General features: G+C 40.4%; 2 protein-coding genes across 4 annotated transcripts in view; both read left to right on the forward strand.

Annotated features, from left to right (window-relative positions):
* The first annotated feature begins 323 nt into the window (after positions 1–323).
* On the forward strand, positions 324–5,180 carry klhl30 (kelch-like family member 30). Of its 3 annotated transcripts, none has more exons than XM_063467126.1 (7): positions 324–1,105; positions 1,204–1,373; positions 1,962–2,048; positions 2,572–2,727; positions 3,412–3,600; positions 4,470–4,615; positions 4,728–5,180. In XM_063467126.1, the coding sequence occupies exons 1-7, from the start codon at positions 324–326 to the stop codon at positions 4,965–4,967; spliced, it is 1,770 nt and encodes a 589-aa protein (XP_063323196.1). In that variant the 3' UTR covers positions 4,968–5,180. The 3 variants fall into 3 exon arrangements, with proteins under 3 accessions (XP_063323196.1, XP_063323198.1, XP_063323195.1); XM_063467128.1 differs by having other exon boundaries at positions 1,219–1,373; XM_063467125.1 differs by having other exon boundaries at positions 324–1,097; positions 1,172–1,373.
* Positions 5,181–6,152: 972 nt separating this feature from the next.
* Positions 6,153–23,722, forward strand: part of crocc2 (ciliary rootlet coiled-coil, rootletin family member 2) — a 42,726-nt gene continuing 25,156 nt past the window's right edge. The window contains exons 1-8 of the mRNA XM_063467311.1: positions 6,153–6,209; positions 7,447–7,600; positions 7,747–7,868; positions 19,676–19,843; positions 19,940–20,023; positions 21,424–21,527; positions 22,568–22,712; positions 23,146–23,252. Of these exons, the coding sequence (XP_063323381.1) occupies positions 6,153–6,209; positions 7,447–7,600; positions 7,747–7,868; positions 19,676–19,843; positions 19,940–20,023; positions 21,424–21,527; positions 22,568–22,712; positions 23,146–23,252 (941 nt within the window). The remainder of the gene's footprint in view (positions 6,210–7,446; positions 7,601–7,746; positions 7,869–19,675; positions 19,844–19,939; positions 20,024–21,423; positions 21,528–22,567; positions 22,713–23,145; positions 23,253–23,722) is intronic.

Consider the following 23,722-nt stretch of genomic DNA (forward strand, 5'->3'; position numbering starts at 1 on the left):
TGCAAAATGTTTTCTAATTACTATACAACTATCATGTAAGATATGTCATCCAACTCCAATTCACCACTTTTTAAACAAGTGTTTAGAAGCTGTCATTTCTCCATATGATGCTGCTACTTCATATATATGTTTGCCACGTAATCTGGTTCATGGTGCTAAATTTCGATAGTTTTTGGATTTTGAACTTCATGGTGAGGTTCTGATAATTAATATCGTTTTTTTCTTGCATTTATTTGCATTCTCTACACTTTTAGGTAATTGCTAATCTCAGTTGTTTATTGCACCAGCTGAAAGAAGATCTGAGCTACATTTTGAAGTTGATAATGGTGCGTAATGTGGATGACCTGGACTTCTGCCTGTCCTCCCATCCTCAGAGCATGCTCGAGGGCTTGCGTTCACTCTGTTCTCACCCCAAACTTGTGGATGTGACGCTGAGCGCGGGAGGGCGAGATTTCCCCTGTCACCGTGGCGTACTGGCGCTCTGTAGCATGTACTTTCGCTGTATGTTCTCAGGGGACTTTGTAGAGAGCATTGCAGCACGTGTGGAGCTTCATGATGTGGATCCTGAGATCCTTAGCTGCTTGCTTGACTTTGCCTACACAGGCAAACTGACTATCAACCAGAAAAATGTGGAGGGGTTGATCTGTACCTCCAGCAAGCTCCAGTTCCAGACAGTGCGAGCCGTGTGCAGCCGATACCTCCAGCATCAGATTGATGAAACAAACTGCCTGGGAATCCTGGAGTTTGGGGACATTCATGGCTGTCCTGAGGTGGTTGCCAAAGCATGGGCCTTCCTCCTGGAGAACTTTGAGGCAGTACAACAGGGTGAGGAGTTTCTGTTGCTGGGAAAAGATAGGCTGATCTCATGCCTGTCTGATGAGAGACTACAAATCCGGTCAGAGTGCGCTCGTGTGGAGGCCATCCTGAAATGGGTTAGGCACCACAGGGAGTCTCGACTCTGCCATCTCCCTGAGCTCCTTAGCTTGTCCCGTCTCTCTCTGCTCAGCCTGGACTACCTGGCTGACACCCTGCTGAAGGACAGTCTGCTGCAGGCCTCTCCCAGCTGTACAGAGGCTGTGGAAAAGATTCACAGAGAGGTTAGTGAGTTTCTACACTTTTTCTCTTCTTGTTCTGCTACGAGTTGTATTACAAAAATAATGTTTCTTTTTAGAAAATGGATTTAGCACCTGAACATGTGGACAGACTCAACTCCCAGAGCCCACAACCAAACCTAGAAGAAGTTCTCTGTGTCATGGGAGGTCATTCAATGGATGACTCGGATGATGAGGATGACTCTGATGAAGACGAGGACAGAGACCCAAGACTGGAAAGACTGCAGCCCAGAAACTGTGCCTTCTACAACACAAAGACCAGTAAAAAAAAAACAACAACAACAACAAAAAAACTCTTTCTCCCCCATTCAAAATTTTGTTTAAGTTCAGATTCCATTTTAATTTTCAAATTTGTTGGAAAATGTCTGTGGGATTCCTCAAACCAGTTTTGGCACATTAAGTAGGTCGTTAAATACAGTGTTGACAGAAAAATGGCCTTTCAGAAATGTGGTCTGGATGTGACAAAATTGGATCATCTTCTCAATTCCTGAACTGAGTATTTTTATTGCTCAGCCTGGAAGAAAGCATTTATGTTATGTTTTGCACATGGGATGTTAAGGAAAAAAGTTTTGTAAAGCCATTTTAAGCTTCCTTTTTATGTGGAGGGGCAGAAGCTGGCCAGGAGTTAAGGGCCTGCCAAAAAGTTTTTTTGTATTTACTGTTTCAACTCAGCAAGCAAGAACCTATCCAACCTTGTTGGGCAATATGATAGCTTTACTTAATTTCACTTCAATGCATTTGTCATTTGCTGTGATAGTGATAAATTATTCACAAATACAGTGTGTATTTGTGAATAATTTATCACTTGGTCTGTGAAATATTCTCAACTTCAAGTCATTTTCTCTGCAGAACGGTGGCATGAGCTCCCTAATTTCCCAAATCCCAACAAGTGGGGTTACTCTATGGTCTCTTTGAACAATGATGTGTATGTGTCAGGTGAGTCAAGTATACTGCACACTTTTAATCAGAATAGAAAGGTTGCGCCTCAAACAGTCCTGGAGCTCAATCATGCTCCAGGACCTGGAGGTCCAGGTCTGGGGAGATGCCCCCAGGACACAATCTCAGGGTGTCACACCATCTACCTGAGTTTTATTTTGAGTTCCTGTGGTGAAATTTTAGCAAAATGGACCAGCCTGCCACATCATGTTTTTAGTCAGATTTTTGGTCTGTCTTTGAGTCCTTGGTTGATCATTTTCATTTCCATGAAACAATGTGCCATCCTTTCATTTCTAACACGATACCCATTCCATATCAGTATAGATATCCAACATGATGTTTTTCCCCATTGAGAGCTGATGTGTTTCCAATGTGTTTCTTTCATTTTTTGGAACACTGTTGAAAAAAACCTTAGGTTAAATGACAAATAATAGAAAGTTAAGAGTGCAGCTCTCCAGTTTCTTTTGTGAGGAATCTAAAACAATCACAGACTTTTGACAAACTGATCCTTTTTGCCTCACAGGGGGCTCGCGAGGTTCGAATACCAACACCTGGTCGACCACAGAGACCTGGAAGTACATCACAAGAGAGGGGAGATGGGTTACTGTGGCACCTATGCTCCGACCTCGGACTAACCACACATCAGCAACGCTCAACGGGGAGATTTATGTCATTGGAGGTAAGAAAATAAATATCGGTTTTGCATGTGGTGCCTTAAACCTGCAGCAAAAAACACAGAAGATAATCACCACTCTAGCTGCTTGCTTCAGCTTCTCTGAGGTTTTCTTTAAGAATTTTTTTGTATTTCTCCCTTGTTGTGGAATATTGTTGGTATGGCCAACTTTTTGCAGTTGCTGAAACTCTCTGTAACCCTCCAGCAACCAAATTATTTTATAATGACCAAGTTGGGTCATTTATGACAGGAAGGCTTTAATAAATGGCTATGTTTGTCTTTTTCATACCATTTCCTTTATCTGTGACAGGTATTCAAAAAGTCTTTCTATCATGTTTAAGCAAAAAGGCTTTAATACTTCTGCAAATTAAAACAAATCGGTTCTTTGGAAATGTGACATATTCCATATATTTCCATTGTAACTTTAAGTGTTAAGTGTCTGACTAAATCTAGGTCTGTTAGCCATGGTTCTATGTAGTGATTAGGAGTGGAAAATTACAATAAAATCAAAGCCTGCAACACTAAAAAATGTAAATATATTTACCAAAACATTCTATTATGTGAGCTACACCAGTTTTACAATTAAAAACACCACAGTGGCTCATAGAAATATCTGGCTGGGATACTAAATAAGCCATTTTATCACTTGAATGTTAAATGTGACTATCGATCGTTAATTTTTCCTCTTAGGTACAACGTCAGACCGAGTTGAGGTTGAGCACTACGACCCTTATAATGACACCTGGGCTATGACTTGCCCCGCCTTAAAGTATGTGACAAACTTCACCGCCACAGCTTGTCAGGGGAAGCTCTATGTAATTGGGTCATGTGCAGTGAAATACAATGCACTGACCATGCAGTGCTACAACCCTGTCATAGGTAAGGATGCATTGAGCACCATCCTGAGCACTGTACTTCTATAATGCATGCAGTCCTATTGGTGGATGTTTTTGCATCTTCATTTTAGTTGATGACACTTTAAATAATATGTTATTTTACTTTTATGTAGCAGTAATTGCTTCAGTGTCAGATGAGCTATTTGATAGTTTAACTTTCTTTACCAACAGTGCTTATTTGGCTTTAGATAGCAACAGATTTAAAATTATTGACTGCCTCAGACTCAGCTGATGATTTTTTTTTCTGTAAAGTAACTTTACTATATTTAATGAAACCATGCAAAATTTTAGCCTCACAATATACATATTATCCAAATTAGAATCTCTTGAGGTATATATGGATGGGTAAAAATTTAGCTCTTTTAAATTTGCATTATTTTTTCCAACATTTATGATCCCTCATAACATTGCAAGCATTTTTCTGTTAAACATGGGAGCAAAATACATTTTACTCCCACAAACGTCACAGTATAAAAAGTCAAAAATCTTTTCTGTTCAGCATCATTTTTCTGTGAGCATCAGTATCATGAGACGTATCACAGTTTCAAACGTAAAATCTCTGTTACATAAAGGAAGAGAAACAAGCACTGGTACCCGGGATATTCAATCTCTTTTCTAAGAATTCACTGGAAAAAAAAAACCTTTATGGTCTTTTTTGTTGAGCTTTTGTTTCTCAGTTTTTATCTTTTCTTTGTGTCTCTTGTCACATTTTTTCTTTTGGTGTAACAGGGTTTACTTTATAGCATTTATTTTATTAAAACTGAATCAAGTCCCATAATGTATTATTTACTTTGGATATTTGTTTGTGCTTTAATCTAATAATTAACATATTTGTTATATTTTTCTTCATAGATAGCTGGATCAGCGTATGTTCACCCTTTATCCCAAAGTATTTGTCCTCTCCTCGTTCTGTCTGCGTGGATGGAACTATATATCTGGTTGCTGACAACACTAAAAAAGTCTATGCTTATGATCCAGAGGCAAATATATGGCAGAAGGTGGGTTTATATATCACTGCAGACAGCAAGCTAAATACATTAAATATGTCCCTTTGCACGAATTCATCCTAACAGACGTTTAAGTAATACCTTTGGTTTTTGCTCTCTTCAGGTCCAGCTTCTACACATGCTCCACGAGAATGGCGGCCTTGTATCACTTGATGGGAAGCTCTTTGTTACCGGAGGCCATTGGAAAGGTATGGAGGGGGACTATGGGGTCGAAGTGGAGGTTTACAACCGAGCGTCCAACATCTGGGAAGTGGAGTCCTCCCTGCCAAGACTTTGGTTCTACAGTGGAGTCTGCACCATCTTCTTAGACCCAAACCAGTGGCCTGAGCTTGAGTCAACATAAAGTCCTCCTCAAGGCCAAAGAGTTAATAGAGATGTGTTCCTCTCATACAAATGCCTACACTGCAAAAGGAATGCTTATCCCTGGATGTCATTGTGCCTGAGAATAGCACGTTACATGACCCTCAGGTATTCTTGGATGTTTTTTAGGGCTGTGCTCTACTGCTCAGCAGGTGTTTATTTATACTTTGTATCATGTGTTTGAGACCTGAATTTCTTTGTGTTACTGTATGGTGCTCATGAATCATTAAATGTTTGCAGAACTAGCTTGTGGGCTTCTATTTTTAGAGTTTTTGTCTGTAGTCATTTAAAATCTGCCAATTATGTTCCTGAAAATTGGTTAAAAATGTTATAGCATAAAAATATGTTAGACCATTGTACAAGGGATCATTTGAAAGCTCAGGCTCTAATTTAATTGAAATGTTACAGGATTTATCCTATGTATAAAAACAGTGTACCGCACCAAAAAAAAAACAAGTGGGGTTTAGTTTTCCAAGTTTTAAATGTATTTCTGTTTATTAAGTGTCCACTATAAGAGGAAAATGCATGAATTTGTATTAAGTAAGGTGCCTTTACCTTTATCTGTTACCCCCCCAAAGACCCTTCAGATATCAGAGTTGGTTTGTTCCACCTATCCAGTGACTTTAGTGACTTTAAAGTAAACAAGTAAACTTGCAAGTAAGTAAAATGTTTATATATATATATATATATATATATATATATATATATATATATATAAATATACACACACATACATATATAGTGTTTCTGTTCACCTTCAGTGCTTTGATCATTAACCCCTTGGAATCCTGTTGCCTGGCTCCCGGTCTCTGTGCTGCCATGAAAACGGACAAGCCAGCGTTCTGCTTCTATGACAACGGTCCCGGAAGCGCGTGGTCACCATAACAACTGGCCTGGGATTAAGCTGCATGTCGTCAGTCTTCTTACCTTAAAAGTTTCCTGTCCGTGATTTTTGTTTCAGCTCTTGAAGTTTCTCCTCACGCAGGCGCAAACTAAGACATCTGGTGTTTTCATCTTATTATTTAAGGACATGCTCGGTTTTGGCGCTTTTTTTCACTCAACTTTTAATAACTGTCGGTCGAAAAGTGTACCAGAGTAAAGCTAACTAACCACCGAGCCCAAACATTCAGTAGTCTAGCAAACCTTTTATAGCTGAAGCTGGGCCGCGATGACTTCTCCACAGGAGGAAGGTGCACACTCACCCAGACTGGAGGCAGTGATTCAGGTTGGTAACTCTTGATAAAGATAAGGAAAAGTTTATATTATTGGAGTTATTTTAAATTTTATTTTCAGAGTTTTTCCTGCATGGGTGACCCCCCACTACGAGATGTTTGTCAAAAGCAAAGGAAAATCCTTATTAATAAAGATATATTTATTTAACAGTTTGTATTGTTGGCGATTCATTTGAACTTCATTCATTTAATGCTTCATTTAATTTTGATTTCTCAAAGGACCACGAAGCACAGGTAAAGACACACTGTATAATAAGATGGCATGGACTTACTTGCTTAGCTGTCCTTTAAAACCCATTTAGAGTCAAGAACAGGTTGATTTTATTCTACTTTACATGTATGTGTACTTTAAAGTTTCAATTTTAGGAAAATATAAGTCTTGTATAAAAAGCAAAGTGGTTTTCCCGTTAATTATTTATTTTGAAGATATAGCGAAAATAAAATAAACCTATTACATTACCACTGAGTGTTACTAATAATATAATTGGTACCCAAATACCGTTAGAAATAACACTACATATCAGTCAGACAGGCTGATATCAATGGGAAATAGTACTTTACACTGCAGCTAGTAGTGGCTTGGTATCACCGTATGAAATATCTTTTATTCTTATGCATGGCCCAAAATGTGTAAGGTAGCTTAAAATTATGTCAGCCATCACAACAATATAATAACATTTATATATAATGTTACAGACACATAAAAAAGTAAATACAAATACATTTTGTTGTGACTCTTAAGACTTATGCTATACTGGAATACTCTGAATTTGTGGTGTTCTTGCTTTTAAGACAAAAAAAATTCCTGTGTTATGGCAGCTAAAAAATTAAAGGCGACTATAATAAAATAGGTTTAACAACTGGAATAAAAATTTATAACTCATAATATATAACTCATTATCAATTGTCAAGATGTAGGTAAAGGAGCCAAGGTAAAAGTCTAAAGGCAGTGCAATATACTTTTTGTAATAAATAAATAAATAAATACAATAAATATAAAAAATAATATATATAACACAGCATAGAGCACAATAATTTAAAATCTAAATAAAAGTAAAATAAGTAAAAATGAATGAATTAATAAGTGATTAAGCAGTAACAAAACCTTTGTAAATCAAATAAAAGCTGAATATATTAAAATAAAGATAATTAGAATAAAGTGTAAGACTGAAGTAGTACTCCCATAGTGTAATCTCTAGGGTAAAGTGTTGTGTGTTGGTGTAATTGTAGAAGCTGGAGGAGTCCCTCCTTCAGTCTGATAGCAGCTCAGGAGAGAGAAGTCTGACACTTCGAGAGGAGGGACAAGAATCCAGGGCCACACCTGTACCTGTCTCCTCTCGCATCCGTCAGATCATCACCCGCAATCTGGCCGAGGATCCAGCAGGTACTGAAATTTTTTTTTAAATGGCTAGTTTGTAGATTAACTCAACATTACTGGATATCTGAAAGGTGAATTACAACCCTTTCTTCTGATAATCCCTCTGACTGAGTCTAACTCTTCTATATGTCTGATCTGTTTCCTTGTCTCAGGCGAGAGTTCAGAGTTCAGTGCGCTGGAGGAGAGCAGGGATCTAAGGGGGCGACTGTCTCCCAGCCAGATGGACCAGGACCAGCTGGTAGTCAAACAGTCTGGTCTCACAGAGAGGGTAGGCGTGACGAATTCTCAAGGTCAACAGTAGCTTTCCTGCCAAAGGCTACTATCACAAATTTTGTTTTCTTTTTTGTTGTTATTATTTCTTATTTGTCAGGGACCAGGCACAAAACATGGAACTCATAAAAAAAGAAAATCATGTATAGAAAAAAAAATCAAGAGCTAAGCTGCTAGCTAATTTCCATATGCAACCCCTGGTCCAATACACAGAATTAAAAACAAGTTATAAAATACACATATCCAATATACAATAAAAGTAATCAAATAATCAGAAATAAGCCACTGAACCATAAAACCATGAAAAACAATTACTGGTGCTCATCACTTTGCCAAGGGTTATAAGGTCATTTACAAAAAATTTGAAGTAAATCATTTTACAGTGAGAAAGATTATTCACAAGAGGAGTGGATGTCACCTCAAGGTCAGATTGTACAATGCTCAGAGAAACTTAAAAAATGGGAGCTACATCTCAGATTCTACAGGCCTCAGTTAGTGTGTTAAATGGTAAGTTTCATGACAGTACACTCAGAAAAAGACTGAAACTGATGGCTTGCCTGGAAGGGCTGCTGGGAGAAAGTCTCTTCTCTCAGGTTAGGTTTGCAAAGCTGCAACCAAACAAACCTTCTGGAACAATTCTCTTTGGACAGATGAAACCAAAGTCAAAATATGTGGTCATGAACAGCACCACACAAACACAACAGCACCACACAAACCATGCTTGACACCTGCTGTCAAGCACGGTGGTGGAGGGGTGATGACTTGGGCTTGTTTTGCAACCACAGGACCACCCTGCGAAGTCGTCTCTGTGACAGTTACAGTTTCATGCAAAAGGAGAATGATTTCATGTACAGCAGCAAATATAAGATATATAAGATAAATATAAGAAAAGACTCGAGGAGATTTAAGAGAGCAGTGCATAAAAAAGCAAATCTCAGTTAAGTGAAATGAATATTGTAAAAAAATAAAAGTACCTACACACACACACACACACATATATATATATATATATACATGTATATAGTTGATATCAAGCACACTAGAGCATTGACTGCAAAAAGCTTCGTAGGTTTGAAATGGGATATGTTTACTGTGAGCGTCAGTGTAGCGCTGTTTTTTCCAGTAGGGAAAGCCTGTTTGGGGGCTGAACAAACTAACGTTGAAGGAAGACTGAAACTCCACTTCATGCATGGTAGTAAAAATCTAAGGGGCGGAAAGGGCAGCATACACATGCTCAGACTAAATTAATTTGACTTTACACATGTATGTATATCATACTTTTTTTAATGAGTTGCTGTAGAATTACAGTTTACATATTAAGGTAATTACTGTATAAGCAACCATTGTGTGTGTGTGTGTGTGTGTGTGTGTGTGTGTGTGTGTGTGTGTGTGTGTGTGTGTGTGTGTGTACGGGTTCGTACTATCCTGGTGGGGACCAAAATCTGACTTTTACTATCCTGGTGGGGACTTTCTGCACCGTGGGGACCAAAATCCAGGTCCCCTCGGGGTTGAAAGCAATTTTCACACTCAAAATGCGGTTTTACTGTCAGGGTTACAATTAGGTTATGGTTAGGTTTAGGGTAAGGGTTAGGGTTAGGCATTCATTTTTAATGGTTAGGGTTAGGGTAAGGGGCTAGGGAAAGCATTATGTCAATGGGATGTCCCCACGAGGATAGCAAACCAGACATGTGTGTGTGTGTGTGTGTGTGTGTGTGTGTTTGTTAGTGTAAATAAGAGTGGGGAGCGTGGTTCATGAAGGGTTTCCTTGTAGTCTGTTCAGGTAGACTCGGACCTCCTGTGCTCACGAGGACGCGTGTCTCCCTCCGCGGCCCCCCATGGTTGCCCCTCCATGTTTTGGGGGAAAATTGTGAAGGTCACTGGCCTCCTCCCTGAGGACCGTTGAAGAAAAACCTAATTTTTCATAGTGCACAAAGCAGCCATTTATGATCACACTGCCCTCATTCTGCTGCTTAAATCTAATGATCTCGCACTGCTTGCTTTGCTCTTGGAATTCATTTTAAAACCGTGGCTATAAATAAAACGTATTTAGGTTGGCTTGTTTATTTTGTGAATATTTTTAGAAGTGTGAAAAGGAACTAAACAGACAAAACTAAAGCACAGCTTGTGGATATTTGATGCTCAAACCCAAAGAGTAGCAATTTGAATCTGAATATTTTGTTTGGTGGTGACTCATAAGTCAAGAGGTTCATTATGAAACTCCTGTCAAGACTCATTTATTATACTGAAAGCCTTTGTCTTCATATTATTTCCTCTATGTAAAAGCAGCTTGATTTTTTTGGCAGCTTTGCTTTTATGTGATGGTAATGCAGTTTGCTCATCAGTACCCGAGAGCCAAAAATGCTTCCTTGACTTTGACGCTAACATTCAGGCCAGCAGCCTTTCATTCACACAGATTTCTCCATCAGCACTTACAGCTGAAGGGCTCATATCACTGAATGTATCACATACATTGCATCCAAGTAACCTCCGTTTAATTAATCAGTGTATTGTACCTATGTCAGTATGTCTCATTTGCCCCATATATAGCAGCCAGAGAGTATCACTGTGTCAAAAATATGATTGGTCAGTAATTTAGTATTGCTTATTGGCTTTCAGTGTTAACATTGATTATCAGTGATATTTTCCAGCCTTGAGCATTTGTAGCTGTTCCATGAGATCTTGTGAGAAACATTTTAAGTCAGCATTTGTCCGAGGTGCCCTTAGCTTGAACCTTCTTTCCTCTGTAATTTGCATTGACTACTGTGATTGAAATTTCTCTTGATAATTTCCACATTGTTCATAAACCTGCACTCTGCATTTTTTGGTGGGATAAATGTACAGGCCCACCTGGAGTATAGGGTTTCTAGTGCTAGTTTTTGATCAGCAACACACTCAGTGCTGAGAAGCTCTCCACTCTGGGGGTTGGGGGCAGTTTTCGCCCTGCCATCCAACAGCTACAGTCTCACAGCTGGAATATGCCCCCTGCAGTCCTAGGGGCTAAAATAACAACAACCTTAGCCCAATTTATGCCATACCTTTGTGATCAGGCTGATGCATTGTGACTAGTACGAAAAAAAAAGTTTCTCCAAGGATGCTAGTCTTCCTGTCTCCATTTCTGTGTAATTGTTGCTTAGTATTTTTCCAGCAAGAACAGTGAGGGATTCCAAGATCAGACGACAGACTCGATCTCTCCAGTGTGTCCTGGGTCTGAGAGTCTCAGAGTCTTCCTCCTGTGGGACATGGCTAAAACACCTCACCTGGGAGGTGCACAGGAAGCATCCTAATCAGATGCTTAGCCCTCTTTGGGTTGTCCCTTTTTTAAAGTAAAGGGGGAAATGCTGTACTCGAAGCCTTTCCTGAATGACTGAACTCCTGAGGAAGTATTTGAGATTTTCAGTCTCTGAAGAGGCCACCTTCCCAATATACACATATCCATATCCACACATACACAGTATCCACAGTGGTAGGCCAAAACTTAAATAACTCCAAAGTTGAATACCAAAAGGTAATAGGTGGTATAAACACAAAAGTAATAATTGACAAATCTCAAATACACCAATTTATTTGGCCATGCCAACAAACAGAAACTAGCATTTCTACTTAAGTACAGAATGTCTTTACCTCTGATTGTTTTAAAAGAATCACATCGTAATTACCTCACTACAACAGGTACAATAGTTACATCCATGCATATGATGTGCCAATCCATCTGTCAGTCCCTTGTTCCCGTCTCCTTGACTCGTGTACCCCATGACACATGAACTTCTCCACTTAACTAGGAACTCGTTCGTAAGCCACTGTGGGTATTCCACCCTTTTCTGGCCTCAGACATAGAGGTGCTGCTAATCCTCATCCCAGCCACTTCACACTTGGCCTCAAACCACTGACTTCATAGTTTGATGAAGTCACATCGTCGATAAAAACAAAAAATGTGATCCTGAAACCAACAAATCTTGACACTCTTGCTTTTTTGGCTGCAACTTGAATTTCTGTCCATAGTTATCAGCAGAATCAGTGATAAAGGGCAGTTCATCAGCCACTGGAACAAAGATGAACCAAATGAACTAAATGAACCAAGCTCTCACCACAAACAACCAAAAAACAAGTTAAACGGCCAAATATACATATTTTAAGCAATACAATTATAACTAATATATGCAAATTATTATTTAAAATATCATCAGAAGGTTTAATGAGCATTTCGTTTTCAAAATAAGTTTATTTTCTTGTAATTATTTCAAGGTTGAGGCTTTAAAGGGTTAACAATTGTCCTAATAATGTATACCGTCGAAGCACCACTCGCAGGACACCGTGGGGGGCTTCAAGCTGAGGTCAAATCCCTTGTCCAAATTCACAAATACGAGTCAACAAGTTGGGCAAACTCATAAGCATCCTCAAGTATGATTCTTGAGTGGATAAGGAGCTAATCCAGACTTCTGTTACCCGGAATAAAACTGCATCAAATAAAGTTTTAAAAGCTTTTTTTTATTTTATTTTACTGAAGTTCTACTTCTGTTACGCCACATTCCAACTTCATTCATTGCTCAATCCAGTGTGCCAGTATTTGCCTAATTCCACCAGAGTAATAAAAATGCCAAAAAAGCGAGAATTTCACCCACCTATATCTTGAAACCACACGTCTAAAAACAAGTGCCACAATCTGTTACGTTTCCCCTGTAGATTTAAAGGTTCTTTGAGTGCCGTGTCTCTATATCATAATGTTTGTGGCCCAAGTCAGTTGAACAAAGTGTGTGACAATTCAAAAACATACATTTTGCCAAGCTTTTCTTAAGAGTCTGAGCTGACAGAAGACTGTTAACATAGTGCTGGTGAAGTCACACCTGGACTCTTAAAGCCTTCGTCTGTGTCTCTGTTAAGTCACTCTTCGCGATCCCTGGTGACCCCAGAAAATTGCACCTGAACCAGGATAAACCTTGACCTAGTTTGTGCATTGGATGGCCTCAGGAGGTTGGAGAACATGTTGGGGTGAATTCTGAACCTTCTGTGTTGCTTTTGGAGGCCTGCCAATGTGCATTTTCTCAGACACGGACATCCATACCCTACTCCTGAACACTTAGAGATTGCCTGCACAGTACTGCGGTGTGGCAGTCAGTTGGATAAAGATAACTCATGCTGAATGATTTCTGACACCAACTGCCATTTGCCAGTGCCCTGTGGAATTTTAAATCCCCCAGGTCTCTCCGTAAGAACCCTGTCAAAGAGATAAAGTCTGTTTTTAAGGATTGTATTACTGTCTTCTTTTACTGTTCTACCCCCCTCTGTTCCTAGTTTGTTTTTCCTGCTGGCACAAACCCATTCATTTATGCTGCAATTTGAATGGAACACAGCCAGAAAGTCAGACTGTCTCAAAATTGTAAAAATTAATTACCTTCCCCAGAGAAAGAAAATGCTTAAAAGCCCTCCTGAAGACTGAATTTTTGATGAAAGTATTCCATTAAACCTCGTAGCCTTTGACATTTCTTCTGCTTCTCATGTTACCTAACTTTAAAGTCAGACATAAAGCCTACTTTTCAGCTCTTTTTCACATGTCAGAGATCTCTAATCAGATGTGAAGTCTGTACTGATTGAGTTTATGTATGTATGTGTAGGTTTTGAATTGCATTGTCCTTGCTGGACACATTTGTGTTAAGCAGTGCAATACCAGCCGCGTGTTTGTGAGCACTAAGCTTGTATTATGAGTTTGCCATTTTTACACAGATCACTTGTATCCCTTACAGGCCATCACAGCAGCTGTCCCCATGACCCAAAAGTTCACTCTATGGTAACATGCTCTCAGCAGTCCCTCCTCTTTTCCTTCCATTCTCCTTGTTTGTTATCCCACATTGTGTAATTACTGTCAGTGATGATACATAAACAGCTTTCACAATCAGCTGGGGCTCTTTCACAGAGTCAGCACTCAGGGGGTAATTTGAGGGGAGGGAGGAGCGGGTGAGCTGTTCAAGTAGGACAGTAAGTTTTTGGGCAGCTTGGGGGCGATGGACATCCGCTCCAGCTGTGTTTAGGAATCTGACAGATAGTGCACTCCATTAATTCCCTTTATTAAGCCTCTGGGTCCAGGCCAAGCCAGAGAAAACGATTGCAGCTGTAACCCTTCACATGCTGGCTGGAGTGCGCACTCACGGCCAGATGTCGCCCTGGGTGAACCACAGATAGAAAGAAAAGAAGACTGAGGTTGTGAAATAGTTCCTGGATAAGGCAGAAAATTTATATCTTTGTTGAAAAACAGGTATGAATTCACAGTGTTATATAGCAGAAAATGAGAGAATATGCTTCCCAAGATACTTTATCAGATAGATAGTTATCAGATACCCAAATGTAATTACATTAGGTCAGTGAGAAGATATTGCAATCCTAAGATGCTAACTGAATGGGCTGGATTTTGATCTTATACCACATGAGTAAGGCAGCAAGTTTTGGCCCAAACACCAAAGACTTCACAAGGGCCTTGAAAATGATTCTCTTGTTGCTTGCTGGCAGATGAATCAAAGCAAGATTATCCCTTGATGTTGTCTGAAATATTTATCAAAAGAGACAATACAAGGAGTGGCAGAAATCATAAATATCAAGAAGTATAAAAACTCTAATTCAAAGCACATTTTAAGGGCCTGAAAAGTCTTACACTTTGGAGCCATAAGCAAGGCTCAAGAAACAGATACTTGGAAATTAAAAAGAAGAAAAGGACTCAAAGCGACCATATGGAGGAATAAAGTATACCATGACATAAAGGCTGTTTTTTGTATAAATTGCATTTTTGGCATTATTGCAGAATGGCAGTAGATGACCTCAAAGAGCAGAGCTATGTTAGGATTGGGCTCAGCTCACTTTAGGGAATCATGAAAGCTGATCGAGGGTGATTGTGCTCTGAAGCAGATCATAAATAGCATGGGTGTTAAGCGAGCGCAATTCTGGGCCCACGGTAAGCCCTGTAAGCCCTGAGTTAGTGCAGAGGGAGGACTGGGATTACTTGCTTCTCTCTTTGGCTTTACAGTCACCACCGTATGGGTGTGTTGTGAAGGACAATGAGTTCAAGCTCACTTGGAGATGTGAGTGATGAGAGTTAATGATGCAAGCAGAGCAAGGGAATAGATGGTGGTGTAGGAGGGTTAAGCAGTGGTGGGGTTCTCCACACCAGGCTGTTATGGCACCCTCCTGGGAGCTTCCTGCAAGGAGCATGGTTAATCCAGAGCAGCCCCTGGCCTCCTGCTTTACAGCTGACTGGGGAGAAACTATAAAAAAGCGTCATCTCTGTATTTTGTGGAGTAAGGGCGAGGCGCTGGCAAGAAGCCCATGTGCTGCAGCCATGTATGAAAAAGCACAAACAACCCTCGGTGTCAGGGTAGGGTGGGGCCCTTGAGGAGTTACCAGGGATGCCTGGTCATTGGGTGCATCAGGTAGTTGGGTGGTAGGGATGGTGCAGCCTAAACAGGGACAGATGCTGATGGAAATTAATTCCTTGTGCTTTATAAATAAAAGACAGTTTGACTAAATTAAAGAAAATCTGTGTTTTCCTGACCTTCAAGCTCTAAGGGGCTGTATCCATGCAAATCTAGTTTTAATGGTCACGAATTTTATTTTTTAGAAAGTCAATGAAGTCCAGAGAATAGAAGATAGTCCTGATAAAGCAGTAGCTGTGTTCTACATTAGAGCTTGTGATATGAGTGTTCTGATAGTTTGCATACTGCAGCTTTAGGTGTGTATAAATTCTCAGTCCCATTTAATCCAGGGTTCAGACATGATCAACATTTCAAGCTCATCCAGCAACTTGAACTAATGCTCTAATACTATGCTAATTCCAGTTTCAGACACAGTGAGTTTTCTTGGAATGTACTTATCATGTACTTATCATTCCAATAAGTACAATTATTTACATCTTTACTACAGATTTGCCTGCAAAACACTGTTTAAACTGCTGTGAAAGGACAATCCGCGACCATCTTTGCAATTACTGAATTTGCATATGGAGAAGATGAATATAGTCACCATGATGCTACCCATTGACTTTAAAGTAGTCATTTTGAAGACTGAATGTCAGAATTTTGGCCATTGCATCTTGGTTTTGTGAAACTAGAAATTATCATGTTTAGATGACAAGGGTAAATCACAGGGTAATAAAAAAGCTAGAATTTCATAGACAAGAACTAAGCCACAAACTTCTAGGACAGACTGAACATGACAAACCCAGTTAAGGGATCCAGTTTAGTAAGTCAAATTAGCAGCTGTTGGTGCGGCAGCTTTTGGCTGTAGCTACCTGTGTTGGTACACCAATCAATCTGCACAGAATGAGACTAGCAACAACGTAGCAACGAGTGATTATGAAAAATTAGTCCAACTCAATGATTTGTAGCAGTGATAGGGAAAATAACTATTAGCAGCTTAAAGTAGGTGCCCCCAAGAAAACGTTTCTCATCTATAAGGGAAGTGATTGAAAGAGGTAGAAAAAACATTAAAGAATTATCCATGCAACTGGATCCTGATGTAATAAAACCCAAATGTTTAACAGAAATGAAGAGCTGCTGTGCTGGTTGAGGAGTCAAAGAGTTGGGTTGATTGGGAATCTGGAACATCAATTTTTGTGGTTTTTATTATTGTTATTGTCATGAAAGAACAAAAAAATATTAGCAAACTAAATCTGCTTATTGTAGCAGGCTGTAAAGTTGTTTATTTCTGCTGTTAAGTTGAACATATTAACATGGCATCCATGAGGGTTGACTCACTTTTGGGCCCTCAAGTGGCCACTGCAGTTTTTGGCAATTCTAAGTTTGCTTCATTTTTCAGGTATTACTCACCAAAATTGGTTGTTGGGACATTGCTACAAATCTCTACGTATTAGTGCATATAGTGGTTCAGTACTGTTGTAGAGTAAAAGAAATGCAAGGCTCAAATTATACATGTATAGGATCCTTATGCTCGTGCATAGACAAGAGGCATGAAGATATATCACCCATCTATTGTAGCGCCTGAATTTACCAGGATCCTTTATCTGAATCCTGCATTCTGCACTGTGTATATTGAAGTAATGGATGTTTTTTGTTGTTGTTGTTTGTTTATGTTTCTTTTTATCACAGTGTTGGATTTCTTTTTGATGTGGCTATGAGAGTTATAGTTTCAGCATCACATGGCACCGAATATACATGGCGCTCATATCCTGTAGTAAACATTGTGTGCTGCGGCTTTGTATTCAAGGTGTATTTATAAAGTGCATGCTTGTTAGTAAGTCAGTGTTATTGCTTTAGTTGTGCCGAAATACTTGAAAAGATGCATAATCACCAATGCTCCACACACAGCTGTTTCCAGGAGTCCCTTTAAACACAGCTGCTGCAGTGCTGTGCGTTTCAAACACTCCGCCCATGTTGTTCCTCCCTTCTCAGTCCCTAAAGCTGTCACCTCAACAACGGGCAGTAAAAGAAGTTTTTGTGCTCTCCATGTCCTCAGAGAAAAACACCAAAAGCACAGAGCCAAGTGCGTGATGGCCGTAAGTGTAGTTTGTAGTATAAATTTCTGAAAAGTGCATTTGAAAATGTGTTAATAATGGTGGCAAAGTGGCTGGGTACATTGTTGAACACTGAGACTATTGTCTTGGCTCTCTTGGAGCCTGCTGGAGAGATTAAGCACCGAGAGAAGAGATGAGGTACAGAAGAGAAGAGGGAGGGAGTGGGTCGCAGGGTTGATTTGACGGGCTTGGATGGTGGTTTGGAGCGTATTGCAGGGGAGGGGGGCTCGCTCGCTTGCTCTCACTCTCTTCATCTCTTTTTAAATGAGAAGTCGGCAAGGGCAGCTAGAGGCACGCAGCGTGTTGTAGTGCTCTAGGGCCATGTGGTTTGTATTAGTGAGGACAGGGTGTCTGGCACCAGCATAGAGAGTGGGTGGTGCACAGGGAGTTTAGGTTGTATGGGGTTGAGAGGTTACAGGACATTTGGATTTCAGATACGGGAGAGAAAATGAGATTCCACAATGAGGAAGACCAGGACATCTCCATCTCTGTTTTTAGATCTATGTCCATAAACACCAATATACAAACATGCTGCACATAGCAAAGTACTGATATTATCACCCCTTACTCTGTCTTTAGCTTAATACTGCTGCTCTTTAGATTTTTAAAGCCAATCAAAATTTGACATTTTTGGTTTGGAATGTATTTCAATGAGCTAAAATACTTTGAAAGAACTGAATACAGTAATACTCGAAACGACAGAACCTGCGTAATGGTGATTGATTCTAAGACAGCATGGCAGAGCTGGGTACTGGTATGAGTCTAGACAATGCCGATGAAGATGAAGCAGATGGAGACTTAGATGAGGCTCTCTGAACGACCAGGATGAGGAAGACATGAAGAGGAGGTGGAGAGAGGTGCAGGGAACAGAGCCTGATTGGCTTGTTTGAGGCAGACAAGAAAATATCAGAACACAACAAAAGAAATGAGTTTGACACCATAGGAAAATGGGAAAATTATGTCACGGTTTGCCAGGGCAAACCGTGGGGATGTGGGGAAGGAGGAGCCGAAAGCTGGACTCTTTAGTGAAGACAGTGTGTTTATTTACAGTGAGGTAAATAACAGATGCACACAAAATTCCCCTTGCTCCCTAGACTCCCGTGTGTCTGTTCCCCTCCGACGTCCGTGCTCGTGCTCCCTGCTGTCATGTTCCTGCACATGCTGTTCTTCTGGTTCCTCGTTCCACCTGCAGGAAAATAACAGAAGCAGCCGTCAACACTGACCCCCGCGGGCATACACGATCTGCACTGACACACACTAACTTGGGATGTAACGCAATGATCCCACGCTGGTGGGAGCTCCAACACTCTCCTAAATAGCTCCCCCGACGAGCCCTGATCAGCAGCAGGTGTGTGGCAGGGCCTTCAGGTGTGGCCAGTCCTCCACTAGATCCACACCCATCAGGCCTGCAGGTGCCTGTCATCCATCCTACAGCCACACACATATACACACACACACACACCCTGCCTACACATACAATAAGTGGAACACAGACATGACAGCATTGTGCAGAAGACACACACATCACAAAATAATAATAATAATAATAATTATAGTCCACACTGCTCACGGACCCCGAGTCCCTGGAACCGGGTCCGTGACAAATTATGTGAATATTTTATACAATAGCTGATTATATAAGATAGACCTGCATTCATCCATTTTCTGCCACATATCTGAGTCCAGGTTGCAGATCCAGCAGTCTAACCGGAGGACCTCCTTCTCCCCAGTTACCTCCTTAAGCTGTCCAGGAGGGAAACTCTGACACATTCCCAAAGCAGCAAAGAGACATAATCCAGGATTACTTCCCAGTTGGACGCCTGAAACACCTTAACTGGCACTTTAGGTTATGATGGAGCAATGAAAGCCCAAGCTCCATCCATATTGCTGCACTGAACTGCACTGTTCCTTCTGCTCCATTCTTCCCCCACTCACTAACAAAACACCTGACATACCTGAACTTTACTGCTTCTGTGTCTGCAGTAAACAGGAATACAATAGTAATAGTCTATAAAATAAATAAATATTAAGGTAGCCTTTTGTTGCACTTTGCAAAAACTCCTGTCTTTATGAATAGTGGGTGATTTTACAGTGAGTACCATACAGCAGAGAGAGTTCAAGGCTTCTCTGAAATTCTGTAAATAAAGGAAAGTTTAGGTTTTATAGAGAAAACACTTCTGAAACTTCTCAAAGTTCTTCTCATAAACTGGTAAATGAATTCAAAGGCCATGTGTGATGTGCACAATGATGTGCATCCTTCTAAGGCTCCTTTGTTGTATTTGTTTGTTGCTCTACTCCAGCTCGATCAGATACTGATGTTGCAGCCAGCGGTGGACTCAGACCAGCACAGTGTATCAACAAAAGCCATGCAACCACAGAACAAGGAGAGAGCCTATAGGCAAAAACTGCTGGCCTATCAGGAAGCCCAACAGAGACAAGTCCAACTTGTTCAGAAGCTGCAGACCAAGGTGGCTAGAAATGTATCTCACAGTTTAGACACCTCTACATGTATGCCTTGAAGCGTCTTCTGCCTAACCATCCGTCTTGCATTTGTCTTATATAAGGTGATTCAGTATAAGAAGAGATGTGGGGAACTTGAAGAGCAAGTTCTGGAGAAGACTTCGGAAACTGAAAAGATGAGATTGTTGGTGTGTTTTTACGACAGTATTAGAATCAGTACTGCTTCGGTATAAATTAAAAATTTAAGTTTTATAAGCCTACTAGAGTCATCTAGAGGCTCATCTGCTCCTTACACCTAACTGACTGTTAAGCTGATGATGCATGTTTAAAACAATCTTATAAAGCTCTTTGTTTTTTATAAATTAGGTTTTCACATGCAAATGTTCTCGCCTGATAAAGAGGGAATGTGGCACAATGCTGGGTGATATTGATAAATTCAGTCTTAATTATTATCACAATTGCATTACAGTCAAATAATTAAAAAAAGTAATGTTTTACATTTTTGCCCTGTTTAATCTCACACAAAATAATTATTCAAAATTAATTTAAATCCAGAAACTATCAGCTATTATAACTCCATCTGGAATTTATTTTAGAATCACGTTTAGGTTTTCAGACAAATGGGCATATTGTAAATGTATTGTGTTTGAGCAAATATTGGTATTTTACCTATACCATTTTGCTACTCAATATACAGTATCACCAATACTAATGAGTTCACTGTTTAATAAGCAGTAGGCTCAGTTTTTGTGTGATCTTTGACAGCTGTTAACTTGGGCAAAGGTAGATTTTTGATACTTCTCTACTCTGTGGACTTGCTTTCAGAAAGTACCACTTTTTTAGTTCTGTTTATAGACTATATAAAAGATGGACGTAGCCTCCGTGACCCACTGGTTTTTAACTCTGAAGCTTTAGCGTTAGCATTTTGTCTGCTCCGTGTTGCTTTTCTTGGATGCAGGAGTAACCTTATTTTGAATTTTATTAGCTAGCACTAACAAGCTTTGTGAACAAGTCGTGTCCAGAAATTGTACAGATGCACAAACACAACATCTTCTAATTAGTGATAAGTAATATAAATAAAACACTACAATTTCCCTCACCAAAACTGAAGCACAATCTTCCTGGGTGGTCTGTACCTCACAGTAAGCAAGAAAACCCTATTAAAATGATTTTTTAAAAATGGCTGAGGTTAAGTGCACTGATATCACTGAGGCCTGAGGGCAATGATTGTCTAAAGCCACCCGTGTGGGCACACCTGTAAATCAAAGATACCAGGCTGTAAATTTTAGCTCAGTTTTGGTGCTAACCTCAAGTGGCCATTAGAGGAACTGCATTTATTGGCATTGTTTTTTACCCCTGGAAAATGTCAGACACTAAATGTACTGCATTATATGGTGTATAAGCTGTTTTAGACACACAGGTAAACTTTATTATGTCCCACTTTTATTCAAATGCACTTAAATGTATCAAATTGCAAAGCCCATGCAGAGACTTTTGATTAGTACACTGTAAATATGGTGATTTTTGTATATGGCCTCATGGTGAAGCGTTATCAGGATGCCCGCAGTAGTTTTGTGTGTTTGTTCAGCTGCAGGGCCACCTAGACAAAGTCGAGTACCTGCAGCGGGTTGAGCAGGATCTCAACGTAGCTATCCAGAATAAGTCAGCTCAGCTGGAAGAGGAACACAAAAGGTGAGTGGTCGGCACTATGCAGTGGAGGTACCCATGTTACACAGGCAATAAGAAAATGTGTCTTCTACTCATAATTAATGCATAACACTGTAAAAAGTGCACAAAGTAAAAATCCATAAATCAGAAAAGCTGTATCAGAAGGGAGGGATGCAAGAAATTTGCTTCTGTTTTCTTTCTCTGTTTCGTCTTGAGAAGCAGAAATCAAGTTGAAATATTTCTGAGAAATGTTTGGATCAGAGATATTCCCAGCAGTCGCTCGAGCTTCCCTGCAGTTCTTCCTTTCCCTGTGCTGCAAGGGAGAGGCTGAAACCTGCCCTTGGCAAATGACCTCGGCATCCAATTTGTCAGAGAAAATTAGTGGGACTGTGTTGACTCTGTTCTCCAGAACATTTTAATAATGCTCCACATTAAACGTGGGCCAACCTCTGGAGCCGAGGCCAGATTTTAATGCCCGGTGATTTATACAATTATGGAGCTTTATTTGAAATACCCGTGGTGGAAAGTCTGCCAGCAATCAATCATTTTTATTGCCTAAATATATCACTTATTGCAGAGTTACCAAGCTCTGTTCACTTTAGCACTTTGTGTAATATAAGTATAGTGTAGAGATAAGTCCCACAGCTACCACTTACAAGTCCTCATTATTGAATCGCTCTTTCCTCACATGTCAGTTCCCTTTTAACTCGATATCATCCCATTCATGCAAACAAGGGTTTGGCTGCCTCTCAGACAGATAACCAAGCAAAACAATGTAGCGTGCTTTACTGTAAGAGGGTGTGTGTTGAGTGTGAGAATGATGTAAACATTTGGTAAATGACTCTACAGGCAGATCTGGTTGATATTAAATCTTATTCAACACAGATATTGTAAAACTGTCACACATGTTTACCCTGTAAGCGCAGCTGGCAAGTGTGGATCTAAAAGAAATATATGTTTGAGTGATAATGCTGACTATAAGAAGTTTGGGTTCTGTGACAGGGTTTATAGGAGGCTGTCAACACAGCTATTTGTCACTGTGTCATAAGATGGGTTATTTCCAGGAGTGCCAGCCTCAGCCAAGTGAATTCCATGCTGCGGGAACAGCTGGACCAGGTGGGCACTGTCAACAAGGGGCTAACCGAGAGCTTATGGAAGGCCCGTGAAGATGCCGAGTCGTGTGATACTCGTTTGCGGAGAGAGCAAGAGGTGAGAAAAACCACAGGAATGAGGTGCTTGAGGCAGAAAGGCAACAGGGTTCATCCCTTTCTGTATAGAGATTGTGCAATTAAACTCCTGTTGAGTTCACATGGGGTAGGAATTCCATTCATAGCCAGTGTTGTCAATTCATTCTCATTCCCTGTTCATTTCACTGCTATGATTTTTGAGTTGTTGTTTCCTGTGAAAACATTCCAACTGCTGAGGGGGAGGAAAATTTTGTGCAAACAATCTGGCGTTCGTGCTGTAAATGGGCTACATCTGTTGATTCAGGGAAATCCAATTATTTGTATGTGTGCCAGCGTGAGTCCAGGAGTTCTATTATTGCATCTGCTTGGGATCACAATAAAATTAAAGGTTGCTGTAAGCAGCCCACACCACCTTAACGCCAGGTTCTACTCCGGTTTGCTGCTTGTCTCTGTAGACGTGCGCCTCCCGGTTGAGTCGGGAACAGGCTCATGTCAGAGCGCTGTGGCGCCAGGCCGCCTCCCTGCGGAGCAGTTTCACCCAGCTAAGGACTTTCACTGACAGGTGAGTGTGGCGTGCTGCCAGAATCCCTCCGGCAAGTCAGAATTCCACAAAACCCCCACCTTCTCCTGTGAGTCTCACGACTGTGACGACAATCCACCTCTCTCAGCCACACATCAAAGTGGAGCAGGTCAACAGGGTCATTGGCCCCTGCTTATTGTTTCTCACTGTGGGGAAATACTGCTCAAGGTGTCTGCGCTCACTGTTAAAATCATCCATCAGGACGAAGCCTGAGCTGCTGTCTTCAGGGAGACTTGGCTTCTTCAGTGCTGAACCACTGTATTGTAGAGTACTTTGCTTTTAGATTCAGTGCTCAGTTCACAGACAGCTTTGTCATTTCAGAAGCTGAGCTGCAACTTAAACTTAAGACACTTCAAAGAGAGCTCTGTTCTCAGAGCTTAATCATGAGAGACATCCATCAGCTTATAATGCAACTTTTTTTAAAAATTAGGATAAAAGTTTGCAACTGAATG

The sequence above is a fragment of the Pelmatolapia mariae genome, linkage group LG23 (genome assembly GCF_036321145.2).
Source record: "Pelmatolapia mariae isolate MD_Pm_ZW linkage group LG23, Pm_UMD_F_2, whole genome shotgun sequence".
Classification (NCBI taxonomy): Eukaryota; Metazoa; Chordata; class Actinopteri; order Cichliformes; family Cichlidae; genus Pelmatolapia; species Pelmatolapia mariae.